The sequence below is a fragment of the Aptenodytes patagonicus genome, chromosome 3 (genome assembly GCF_965638725.1).
Source record: "Aptenodytes patagonicus chromosome 3, bAptPat1.pri.cur, whole genome shotgun sequence".
Classification (NCBI taxonomy): Eukaryota; Metazoa; Chordata; class Aves; order Sphenisciformes; family Spheniscidae; genus Aptenodytes; species Aptenodytes patagonicus.
In genome coordinates, this window is record NC_134951.1 from 99,344,365 (window position 1) to 99,356,628 (window position 12,264).

The 12,264-nt window shown below is 46.8% G+C and overlaps 1 protein-coding gene across 2 annotated transcripts in view; it reads right to left on the reverse strand.

The window, feature by feature from the left end:
- LOC143158442 (uncharacterized) overlaps window positions 1-12,264 on the reverse strand; it is a 59,652-nt gene that overhangs the window by 13,133 nt on the left and 34,255 nt on the right. The window contains exon 4 of one of the 2 annotated variants that reach the window (XM_076334391.1): window positions 2,393-2,446. The exons of the other annotated variant lie outside the window; for it this stretch is intronic. Within the exon in view, the coding sequence (XP_076190506.1) occupies window positions 2,393-2,446 (54 nt within the window). The remainder of the gene's footprint in view (window positions 1-2,392; window positions 2,447-12,264) is intronic. 2 annotated transcript variants of the gene reach the window in all.

A 12,264-nucleotide genomic window follows, 5' to 3' on the forward strand; every position in this document is an offset into this window, starting at 1 on the left:
CAGAATGGCAAAGTCCCAACACTGAACCTGTATCACCAGACCCTCAGCAACAGAGAACCAAGACTCTTACCTTGCCTCCTGCTATCATCCTTTGCAAAAGGTCACATTCAGTAGGGCCTCAGAATAGCCCTCCCAAGTGAGCTAAGGTCCCTGGTGTGCTCTGACTCCATTACTGAGTGCTGGGCAAGACCCAGAAATCACAGAATGGTTGAGGTTGGCAGGCACCTCTAGAGATAGTCTAGTTCAACCCCCCTCCTCAGAGCAGGGTCACCAAGAGCACGTTGCCCAAGACTGTCCTGGCATGCTTTGAATACCTCCATGGACAGATACTCCACAATTTCTCTGGGCAACCTGAATTTCCTGCGTTTTAACTTGTGCCCATTACCTCTTGTCCTGCTGCTGGGCAACGCTGAGAAGGAACCCTGTGCCAAGCATGTCTTACTGGCTGGATTGAGGTTTCCTTTTATATGATGAGAGCACAGCATCATCCTTCAGAGGTATTGACCTCTCTCAGCTGCTTCCAGAGCTGCGGCACCTCGGCAAGGTATTCTGCCAGGGACCTGCTGCCTCCTTTCTAAGCTGGGTACACAGAAGTGGGCACTCGCAATCATTTGAAAAAATGGAAACAAAAACGCTCCTTTACCTAACAGCTCTGCCACTACGACAGACCAACAAGAGACTGTGAAGTATCATATGCTATTGTCATGGAAACCACACAAGCGCCTCAGGTGGAGATGCACTGTCCCAGCTCAGCAAGGTTGGCCAGAGAAGTGTGGATTCTGTGCCATCTGTCAGAAGGGTGTGCTCTCAGTTTCTGCTGTTTATTTTAGTACGAGCTGACATGGGCTCAGTATGGAGCAAAGGGATAATTCTGCCTCTCAGATTCTCCAGGGGCACAAGAGTAAGCCACAATAATCAGCTCAAGGTGTCAGGGGAAACCACCCCACAGAGGTGTCGCTGAAAGCCCAGGGACTGGGGGACTGCCACCAAGCAGCACTGGAAATAGCTGTAGTCCAGGGACACCCAGAAAAAACAGCAAAAGCACATGGGGCAGGGATAAAGGAAGGTGATAAACAAGTTGCACTAAAACATTGCGGCAGGATTAGACTATTACTAGGTCTGAAGGACAGGCACAGTCTGGGGACAGCTCACAGGGCATAGGAGGAGACAGCTCCACTGAAAACAATCCAGGCAGGAGCACAAGAGAATACATAACAGATCAGGATTAATGTTGCAATCAGAAGTATTAGGTCATTGTGGGGCTGCTGGAAGACAAGACTGAAGTGCCCTGGCAGAAGGCATATGAGGAGTTGGAGAAATACCATCCAGCTCTAGCCAGCCCTACCTGCTCTCCCCCTCTCAAATAAAGCAGTGATGGGCAGCGGCACCCAACGGCACGCCCATAAACAGTAGCACTTCTGGGTAGACAAAAGCTTCAGTCCCATTTCCTGCTGGGCACAGCATAAACCCTGAAGGATCCCGGTCTGCCATTCATCCCTCTTACAAGGCATCATTGCTGGCTAGAATTACTCAGTGAAAGTAGTAGCTTTATCACAAAGAATATCTGTTTTCTTCACCCTGACCTGGTTTTGCCTGTATATCGCAAACATGCGGAGGATCACATGGAGCTCAGTGGACTGAGGCACTTGTTTTGGCTACAATGTGCAAGGTCACGCACACATCTCCCACAGCACCATACAGCACTGACCAAAAGAAAGCCAAGGTACCCACAAAGGAGATGGGCTGGCTGAAGAGTCAGGGGATGGGGTACTAGAGACAGACTCAGAGGTGCAGGCAGCACAAACTACAAGCAGGAGAGTTGAGCAAACCTAGCCCTGCTAGGCGTGTGTGCAATCAAGAATGGGAGATGCTCAGACACTGCAGTGTCATCCCAGCTGCAAAGCCATCCAAGCAATCTAGCTCTCATCTGCCATCATCCAGTCCCACATCCCATACAGTTCTACAGACATCAGTGCACCATGCAGGTATAGTCCCTTTTCCGCAGCTATCTACCAGTACTTCTCACCCCTGCCGAACACCACTTGTTACCTCAGATTAGCACTTCCCTTGGTCAAGGATCCAAATGACACCCTACAGGACAGCTATGCATAACTGTATGAGCTCATAGCAGAGGATGTAGACTTTCACTCCAAGGAAGCTTTGAACCGATAGTCTCCAAAATGGAAAAGCCGATGTATTATTAGCCTCATCAGCACCTAACCTAAATTGCAACTACACTCTATACTCCAGACTAGCAACTTTTGTTACGCAGCTGATCAAGCCACAGGAAACCTGCAGAAATAACATTCTGGGCGTAGGTGTTCAAAGAAAATCACCACATTTAGATATATGTGGAAAGATGAAGGAACTGCACCAAAAAAGGGCAACTTACATGAATTTTAATAACTCTAGTCTTCGCTCCACAATTCTTCTTGAGCAGCATCTTCTGAAAGAGAAGTAGAATCCAGGGATTAGTAGCAGTAGCATGAGGGAACAGAGAGCGGGAAGTTGTAGAGAGTCTCTTTTCATCAACATTTAATTAGCAAACAAGATGGATAGATGGTTAAGTGAGATATGAAAGATTAAGAATTACCAGATGTGGTCATCAAGTAATCAACCTAATCTGAGACTGTCTCACTCAACCTGCACAGAGTCCTTCGGCAGTGGCCGATATCCTGGGTTTCAAAAGAAAGTACAAGAAATTCCACAGAGAAAGATAGAACAACTGCCTAAAAGGAAGTTTCTTCCTAATTTCTGTCAATTAGTGGTTAGACTCTGTCCTGAAGCAGGTGAATTTATCTTCCTTCTATGAAGAAAAAAAATAGTCTATTTAATGTAAATGTGGATGTTCCCATTATTTAACAGTTATTTTCATTATGTTTATTTAGAATTAAAAAACAAGGTAAAAAAGCACCTGCCCACAGCCCTAAATCCCTTCGCCATATATTGTAAGGGCCATTAAAGCTGTCATAACATATGAACCGCACAACTTAACAAACAGGATAGACTTAGAACAGCAATTACTCTGTGTAACAACAGAAATAAACAGGCGAGTTGCAGCTCTATCCCAGTTCTGAGGCAGCACTTTGAAAGTTGGCAAGTGAATAAAAATCATTCTTTCCCCTCAAAAAAATTTCCAAAAAAAAGTGGAAAAACAAGGCTTCAAGAAAGAACAGGTTTTCCTTAAAAAAATACTTCAACTACATTTTTCACAGTGAAAAACTTGGTGGTGGAGGCATGTCAGGCAGAAACTTCTCCATCAGCTTTTGAAAAAAATAATAGATTTTCCTAGCTCCTGACTATTTTCTACCCTTCTCCAGTTGGAAAGCTGTGTGAAGTGTGGGAAAACACTCCCCCTGCCCCCTCCCACGCTTTAACAAAGCAACTGAAGTATTTTTCAGATTAAGTTCTTAACACAGAAGACCTGTGGAAAGACATTCCACCATCTTACTAATATGGATGGTAAATAGTGTGACCTTTCTATTTTCTCTTTCCTTTTGTTTGTAGTCTTCCTGCTTCTTCCAGTAGAAGACAAGATAAAAGCAACACAGTAAAGAGAGCCTTGGAAACTCAGAGCTTTAAAAAAAAACCCCAAAATACACAAACACCACTCAAAAACCTCAGAAGAAAAAAACCCAAACCTGAAGACAGTGCTCAGGTGAAAGTATATATTATTTTTCCAGTAGAAAGTACTGCTGGGGGGGCGGGGGGAGAAGTCCCACTCCTCCACCACCTTCTGTCATTCTACAACCCGTGAACATGTCTTTGCAGTGCCAATCCACACAGGTGCCCAAAGCTTGGAGAGGGGGCTGGAGATCCACCCACCATTTCCATGCACGCCAGCCTCCTGGATCTAAAATCCAGCCCTCAGCACACTCACAGCCCACTTACATGCCTGGAAAAGAGACTGACACGGCAGCAAGTCTTGAAACTTTTATGTGGATAGTTTGGGGCCTGAGGAAAGTACATTTCACTGCCCAAGCATGCATGGGGGAGAAGGGAGGTGCTGCAAGGATTTTGAGCTTTTTCTCTTAATCCTTTTGCAGGTGAATCCTAATGTTGCCTTTGTTATTCAAAGGGCTCAACAGCAGCCATGCCCAATACCTCTGCCCCCAGGTGTGACCTGGCAGCACAGGCTGCCATGTCAGCGCAGCACCAAGGTTTCTAACCTAAAAGGACCCAACAGGTCTTTGTCTCCTACCTCGTTTGTGCAAAGGGAACTGCTGAACTGAACTAACCCGAGCCTGTGCTGTCTGACTAAGCAAGTAATTCTTTGGGAATTCCTATAAAACAACATGGGGCTCCATTCACAGCCAGGCTGCAAGGCAGTTATTGTAAGGATGGTATTTACTGTGAGGTTACTGCCTTTCTTAAGACCCCTCGCAACCACACAATGAAAAAGACTGAGGAGGAGGGAGGACTTGGTGGGGCTGAGAAACCCCAGGGGTGCAGGGAAGGCCAAAGTGAAGAGTTGTGAGGTCTTGCAAAGTTTTGGTCTCTCCGTAAGCTTTTCTTCTAGACTGCTGTGAAATTTTGGCTGGTGGGGATGAGGAAGGGTAAGCTAGATAGCTCAAGCCACAAGCCCACTGGTGGGATAAAATGTGCGCGACAAAGTAGGATTGAGCAATGAAAGTGAGAATCAGGACTCCGGATTTTGAGCCCCATCCTTTAGGGGAAAAGCGCTGTTACAGTGGGACATACCCTGCCACATCCCAGTTGACTACAAGCTGCATCACTTTAGGCGAGACTCTCAGCTTCTCTAGGCTGCTGTAAAGCTGAGCTTTACGGTGGTACTTGGCTGAACCCCCAAGGAAGCTGTGACACCAAATTCCACAGTGCCTCAGTAGCACCACAGGATCCTCTGCTGAAAGGGGAAAAGTATCTTTAAACACAACTCTGTCAGCCAGGGAGCAAGTACAACACCTTCCAGTACAATCCAGTGGGGTCCAATGCCTAGCGAGGTCCCATCCACAGGTTCCCCCCCGACTCCATTGGGGGGCAACAAAAGACATTATTTCCCAACTACAAATTAGCAGAGGCAGCAAGACCTTAAATTTACTTATCCTGGCCTTCTATTAAAACGCATAGGGAGGAACAACAGAGACAGCAATTACCAGAAGACGACAAAGACTGACTGAAAAGTTTGAACTAGCCTGTGGGTGGATGGACAACCACCCAGACTTTACCAAGAGGAATTCAAGTGCTCAGCTGTATCCCAAGTCCTACGCTTCTGGCAGAAAACAGAGGTGCTCTTTTAGCAGTGCTGTTGTGGTGAGCTTTAATCATATGAGGATCTTACCACTATTTGCACTATTGCTGCAGTTCAAAGAGGTTGCATTGTGCAGCAAGAGCAGGATGCCCTACGTAACATTTTTTGTTACGCAATAGTCATCTGTGGTGTGCCTCTTGATGGAATTAGTAGTAAAATGAAAACATGACATCCCCTCATCTGCAGGCTGTAAAACTGGAGCATAAACCTCAGCAGAGGAAGCTCTCTAGAACTGCTGGGTTTTCCTACTTCCACTTAGACTGGAAGTGGAGCAAGACCACTTGTGCTACACTCTTCCAGCTTCACTGCAAGGGTCCAGGATCACCATAAGAGACAAAACAGGGGGAGGGAGAGAGAGTGAGCAAGCCAGCCACATGATCCTGCAGCTGAGAATGAATAAATAGAAGGCCAGTTATCAAATGTTATTCTATTTAATCAAATTGCTTGCACCTCACTTGCAGCCACATGCTCTCTGCACCCAGCACAGTAAAGCCATGCTTTACAAAAAGTAAGTCAAGCATCTTGGTATGGTTTTCCATCCCTCGGTTTTCCCTTTCCTTGGCAAACCTGAGCACAGACTTTTGGACAGGGAAGCTAAAACACAGTGCTGCCTAGCAACAGCCGGGGACTTTCCACGACAGCCTCTCCTCATCCTCCCTCTGGAGACCTCCACGTCACAAGCCAGCCGTGAGATGCAGCAACTCATTAACTCCTATTTACATAGATACAAGGCAGAGCTGAAGTAACATTTATTTGGCTACATGACTTGCAGTAGCCTAAAGCCGGGGGAATGGCCTGTAAGAAAGATGACACGTTCAGTTTAGTAACCCTGGGATTATTCCTAACTACTAGGCCAATCTGGAAGTGCAGTTTTATTTCCTCAAGTTATTTTTGGGGAGCTATGTCAAGGAAAAGAGCAGAGAAGGTCATGGAGAATATTAGTAGCAGAGCTGGGAATAAACCATAGGGTTTGGTTTCTGAGACTCTTTCTTCCACCTGCAGAAAAGGAAATGGAAGAAAAAGAGGCAGCATCTGTGCTCAGCCTCCCTATTTCAATTAAAAAGTCCCTCCTGTTGGTCTCTGACAGAACTGCTGGCATCAGCGCTGAAACCTACCGCTTAGGAGCACTATTATTTGCATGAAGGAAAGTTTATTTTATGATCTGCTGTGGCTTCTACTTAAAAGGAGGAAATGACATGACTACAGAAATGTGGAAAGTCTTTTTGAGGGCACAAGAGTTATGCCTCACTCTAAAAATAAGGCTGAATTGGAACATTTTAGGGTTAAACTCCCAGAAAACAGCAGAATCAGTTCAGCCTAAGAACCCTCCCACCAATCTCACCTCCTGTTATACAAATACTCTCAGCTCATAACCCAGTGACTCTCCATCCTGGATTCAAAAGAAAGTTGGAGGGACTGGAAATGATCACTTAGAGGGTTACGTATTTACTGAACGACATGCGGTAATGAACCCCCACCCCACCCCCCCGAACTGGCACGTGTGGCTTTGCTGCACATCACTGCCACATCAAAATACCACATTAAGAGCAGAGGTGAACCACCACCCCTGCTTCCCTCAGAGCACAGCCCTCTAGTCCAGCCTTGCTTCTGGAGACATCTCTGATTAAGGAGTAGCGCTCCAAGTCCTCTAACACTGACTTGAGCAGTTCTGAACTAACCCAGATGGTAAATGCTGCACGCATGTATTTGCTTACGCACACAAGCTACTGTATCCGGAACTACTACATACAAACTGCATCATGCAGATGATTGTAATATATATTAACAAACAAAATATAGGTATTCTTAATGCAAGGTCATTCTAGGAATAGTAAATTCATCCTTCTTGAAGATTTCATGTCACACTAATGCAGTTCAAAAATAAATATTTAAAACTCTGGCAATGAACAGTTTAAAGGCAGGCATCACAGCTTAATTTTCAAATATTTAAGAGTTTGTTCAAACTCTTAAATCAGCGTACAATGCAAAATATCAGCTTGTATATTAATAAACACCTTTCATCTTACATCTGCTTTTTATATGCACAGTTCTATTTTTAGAATGGTTTCGTTTTCACTACCTCCATAGGACAAAGCAACAGCTCTTTTGTCTACTGGTGGGGTTTTTTTTTTTAATTATCTTTATTATTATTCTTTTAATTTTATTATCTGGTTGTAGTTTTAAACTTAAGGGCCTGTCTAGAGTTGGATGCAGTTTAACTACTACCGTTTTTTCAAACCAGTTCAGCCTATTTCATGCCAGAGAGCACAGGAACTCTCAGTTCAACTTAACTCATCATTTAATTTACAATAAATCAGCACACTTCATCAAATGCTACATACTGATACACAATCAGCTTGTTACGACTTAAGAATTTTCCAGGGATTTTCACTTGTTTAATGAAAAAGACTTCAAAATTTGAAAAAGTCTGTATTCACTAACTGTGCTGTAACTTGACTCAAAGACTAGACTTTTAGAAGAACATCAGGCAGGCCAGAAGTCTGCCTTTCATTAGTTTTGCTGAGGACCCTCCACAGAAGCACTGGTGCACTTTGACTGAAGGTGTAGAGGTGTCTGTCACTTGTTGACATCTCAAAGCTCTTGATAGGATACAAAGTTTTAAGCAGACCAAGTTTTAAGAAAAAGTCTCCTCAGCTCTGTAGCTCTTGTTTTACTTCCATGCTGTTAACCCTACCAGCCAGTTCCCCAGTTGTCCAGAGTCTTCCAGGAACAACAAGGCAGACCAATCTTGAACGTCTATCACAGAAAATATAGAAACAGACTGATGATATTGCTTTGTTTGTTCAGAAAAAGAACCGAAAGAAGAAACATTACAATGTGAGGAGAAACTGTACTCTAAGTCATAGCAGAAGGCTGATGCAAAAGGAGAAACCATGCCCAGTGATGCGATGTCTATAAAGAGAAAAAAGCTGCAGTGAAGCAGCTCCACGGCCCAACAAGCAGACAGCTGAAGGGGCCTCAACAAGGTGCTTCTTGTGACAGGGAGGTGAAGCAGACACTGGTGCAGAGGCAACACCAATGTGTGAGCTCCAGCCCAATGCCACTCCCAGTGCACATGCCAAGCCGGCCGGGGAAGCACAGCCCCATGGCCCTTCTCTCCTGAGAAGGCATTTGAGAGCAAGGAGCCTGCCTGACCCCCCTCCCTACAAGCCCCCAGAGCCAGGTTTGGGCCAGGAGGAGCAGCCTTCCCCACCAGCCGGCTGCCGAACAATGCCTGTCCCCTGCCCCACCACTGCTCAGGCAGGCAGAGCCTGCGGAGGGTTAAGGCGCAGGGCAGGGGCACAGCTGCAGCGCAGTGGGCAGATGAGGTCAGGGCACTGCACAAAGTAGCTATTGTGCAGCATGCTGCGACTGCAGGCTTCTGCTCGATGGAGTCCCACTGCCACCGCCTTCCCACCGCGTGGCACGGGGCGGACAGCCCAGGGGGCCACAGGGGCAGGAGGCCCACAACTGCTAGCCACCAGAGAGCAGGGAAACACACATGCAGGGAAACCAGAAGCAGCCTCACGCTACTGACTGAGAGGTAGCGACTGAAATCCCCTCTGGGGATTTCAGCAGGACCCTTTTTACAGCACAGGCTGAGTTAAAGGAAGGGGATCAGCTACCCCCAAAGGCAGCACTCCCACAAGCCAGATGTGAAACCCCACAAGGCCCCAGCCAGAGCTCAGCAGCAAGGCTGAAGCTTTCGGTGCCTCCCCAACCTGACCGCTCCAGGCACCTCCAGGCTAAAACACTGCAGCCCAGTGCCCTCTGCTTTCGCTGACATCTCCAACCCAGACGAGCGATGCTCCATGCCCACGCAGCAGGGCGCAAGGGAGCCAGGCCATGGATCCTGTCCTTTTGCCAACATGGTGATGGGTACTCTGCAAGGGGCAAACCCGGGTCTGTCCTCCTGATCGGTTTAGAAGGATAACAAGCAAAAAAAAAAAACACCCACCACTTTTAAAGCTATTTTGTAGGCTGATCTTGGACTGGGTTTTTAAATTCCTTGGCACCAAGCAGTGCTGCTAGGGCATGGGCATAACCTCTTAGCTCTGCAGTACAAAAACTAAGGAAAAAGAGTAGGTCACAGGCTCCTCCTTACTGCTGTAAAGCTGAAGCAACTCCAGCTGACCTTACCCCACAGCCAGGCTCAGTCTCTCAGCCACACATGACTTTCATCAGCAGAGAAACAAGGGGGCCAGGCCTTCCCAGCGATCACCTGAGGGTACTGTGCATTTGCATCACTCCATGCAGCCCTCAGCCAGGGATGCCCCACACCGGGGAGCACCCACTGTCTGGGCCCAGGGGTGTGAGGCCGCTACCCAGCACATCCATGTGCCAGATGTAGACACGAGCTCCCTGCCCAGCCCCTGCAGCAGCACAGCACCAGGAGGGCAGTATTTTAGCCACAGCCTTAAATCACAATTATCATCTGTCTCAGTCTGCAGACTGCACCACCAGAAGTTAAAAAGCCTCACAGCACTTTAAAATACAGGCTAATTCAAGTGGTTTGGCCAACAGTCCCATCCTACAGAAATAAACCCCAGCATCTAAAGACTGTAAGCTGTGGTGATGCTGTGGAATATCCTGAAAAGCCTCTAAACTCTTTAGAAAGTTATTTCCATTTCCTATTCAGTTGAATTAGTGATTAACGCTTTTTTGCAACATTTATCCTCAATTTGCCTGAAACCCCTGAAAAACATCAACACATTTGGTCTCTCACTGTCACAAAGGGCCCCCATCTCTATCAGGCAGGGGAACCCCAGTTTTCCAGGCAACACCTCTGCCAGCAAGTGCCACAAATCCATGGCCTCCATTTAATGCAAACACTGACCACTTAGCACCTCTGGAAAGGGCAGCAGAGGAAATGCTAATGATCACTAAGTGATCATTGAGAATAAATTCAAATTAAAAAAGAAAAACAACAGACAAGGCCTTACAAAAAAGTGTACTTCAGGGACTTGCCCAGGATCACACACTCAGCAAACAGTGGACCATGAAAACCACAACAAAATAACTTCTGTGGTCACCAAAATCCCCTCCAACATAATGTCATTAATCACCTCATTTTGTGCACTCCCGGGAGGGGCTCAGCTGTCACTGCTGAAGAGAAATGGGTGAGAGCCTACAGCAAATACAAAATGGCCCTGAACCACAGGTGAGTCTTAACTGGCAGAACAGCAAGTCAATCCCACAAGTGATTGCTCTCTAAACAAGCACAAGCCAGTCACATCTCAGTCCGGAATGATGGGCAGGTGATCACTGCAGAGTGGCACCAGGCTGCTGTGCCTGGTTGATGCCTGCTACAGAAGACTGAGCCGAAGCCTGGCCAGCAATGTCTGCCACCTGGCAGAGCATCCCAATTCCCACCACTCCCAAGGCCCAGAGAGCAGACAAAATTATTCAAATTACAGGCTGCTTTTTTAAGTTCTCCCTGAATATCACACTAGAGCTAATGTAGACACAGCTACCTACTTATACAGTTATGGTCTAAGCAGACTGCCCATCTGTAGGTGACTCTGGTTTTCTACTGCTTCTCTGTCATCTTTGTGGCATACAGTCTCCAGATATGCTTTGAATCTGTACAGAAGCCCCATCCCTCTAGGCACAGATAAATCGGCACACATTTGCCCTGGCACTTTTACTGCTAGCCCTTTGATTTGAGTTTGGGGATGGAGGAAGTGAACACTCTGTATGGAGCATCTCTGGCTCATCAGCCACTTCCCCTGCTGGTCTGGCAGAGTCTGAGTCTGCTGATCTGCAGGGTACATCAGATGGTTCATCTATTCACTCCTCGCCAACCCCAAATCCCTCACTGAGTTTTCTTTGAGGCCTAGAAAAAATGCAAAGCTCCATTTGTGCAGGAAACAGACCTGATGGAAAAGTCCAGCACCTGTGGAGTAACAAAAATATAACAAAGGGGCAGGATTCATTAATTCCCTATCACTCATCTACACATGCCAAAGTTACCCAAGTTCAAATGCTGGGCTCGCCCCTCCTGCTCACTAGAGCCTGGGAAGGGAGGAGGGGTGCAAAGGGACAGGGGGTCTAGTTTCACAGCTGGCAGGCATGGTAGCAGCTCCTGAGAAAAAGCTTACAAGGCTTTTAATTCAGGGTTGCCAACGTGACTGTTTCCTCCCTTCATTCCTGGCCTTGGCTTGCTCCAAAGCTGTCCACAGGGAACATCCAGTCTAGTCTAACATATCATCTGATGTCTCTATAGTTTGTCTCACTTCTGCAGTAACAGTCACAAGCTGGGAACTGAAGCCTTGGCTTGGACATGACTCCAAAGCCCTCCCTCCCCACGGACTTTTGCCATAGGCAGAGCTAGGGCAGAAGGCACACCACCTCCTGTGGCTTTATCCTGTTCCCCTCAGCTCTGCTGCTGCAGCACATGGGAGATGGCAGTGCTGGGGGCTTGAAACGAGCAGCCCCAGACACTTCTACCATTTGCTGTTTAAACACTGTCCCTGAGTGCACCAAGAAGGGGTTAAGACATTAGCACAAGTCAGGCAATAGAGTAAACACAGTTTCCTCTAGGCAGGGAGACACAGAGAGGGCTCTGAAAGTCACACAGCTGTATACCCTGGGAAAGAAGAAGAAAAAATTAAAATCAGTGAAAAGTACAAACTCCTGTCAGCTGTGACGTTACAGGGACACAAAGAAGAAGAGAATCCACAGATGGCTGCTCCAAACCCAAAGGACACAGGCACTACCAGAGTGTGTGCCAGAGTACCTTTACACCATTCTTGGCTAACTGAAAAAAATACAAAGACACTCTGAAGGCTCTGTGCAAGCCACAGGGCCTCATGCTTATCAGCCAGACCACCAACAGCCTAGGCATCCACGACACCAGATTTCCAGAAGATAGTGCACACTTGCACAGGTTCACCCACCCGAAGAAAGGATAGCTGTACACATGGAAGGCAAAAGAAAAAAGCTCAAAGTTGTTTCAAGTCTAGATTTTTAAGTCGATTTCTTCGTGTTTTTAG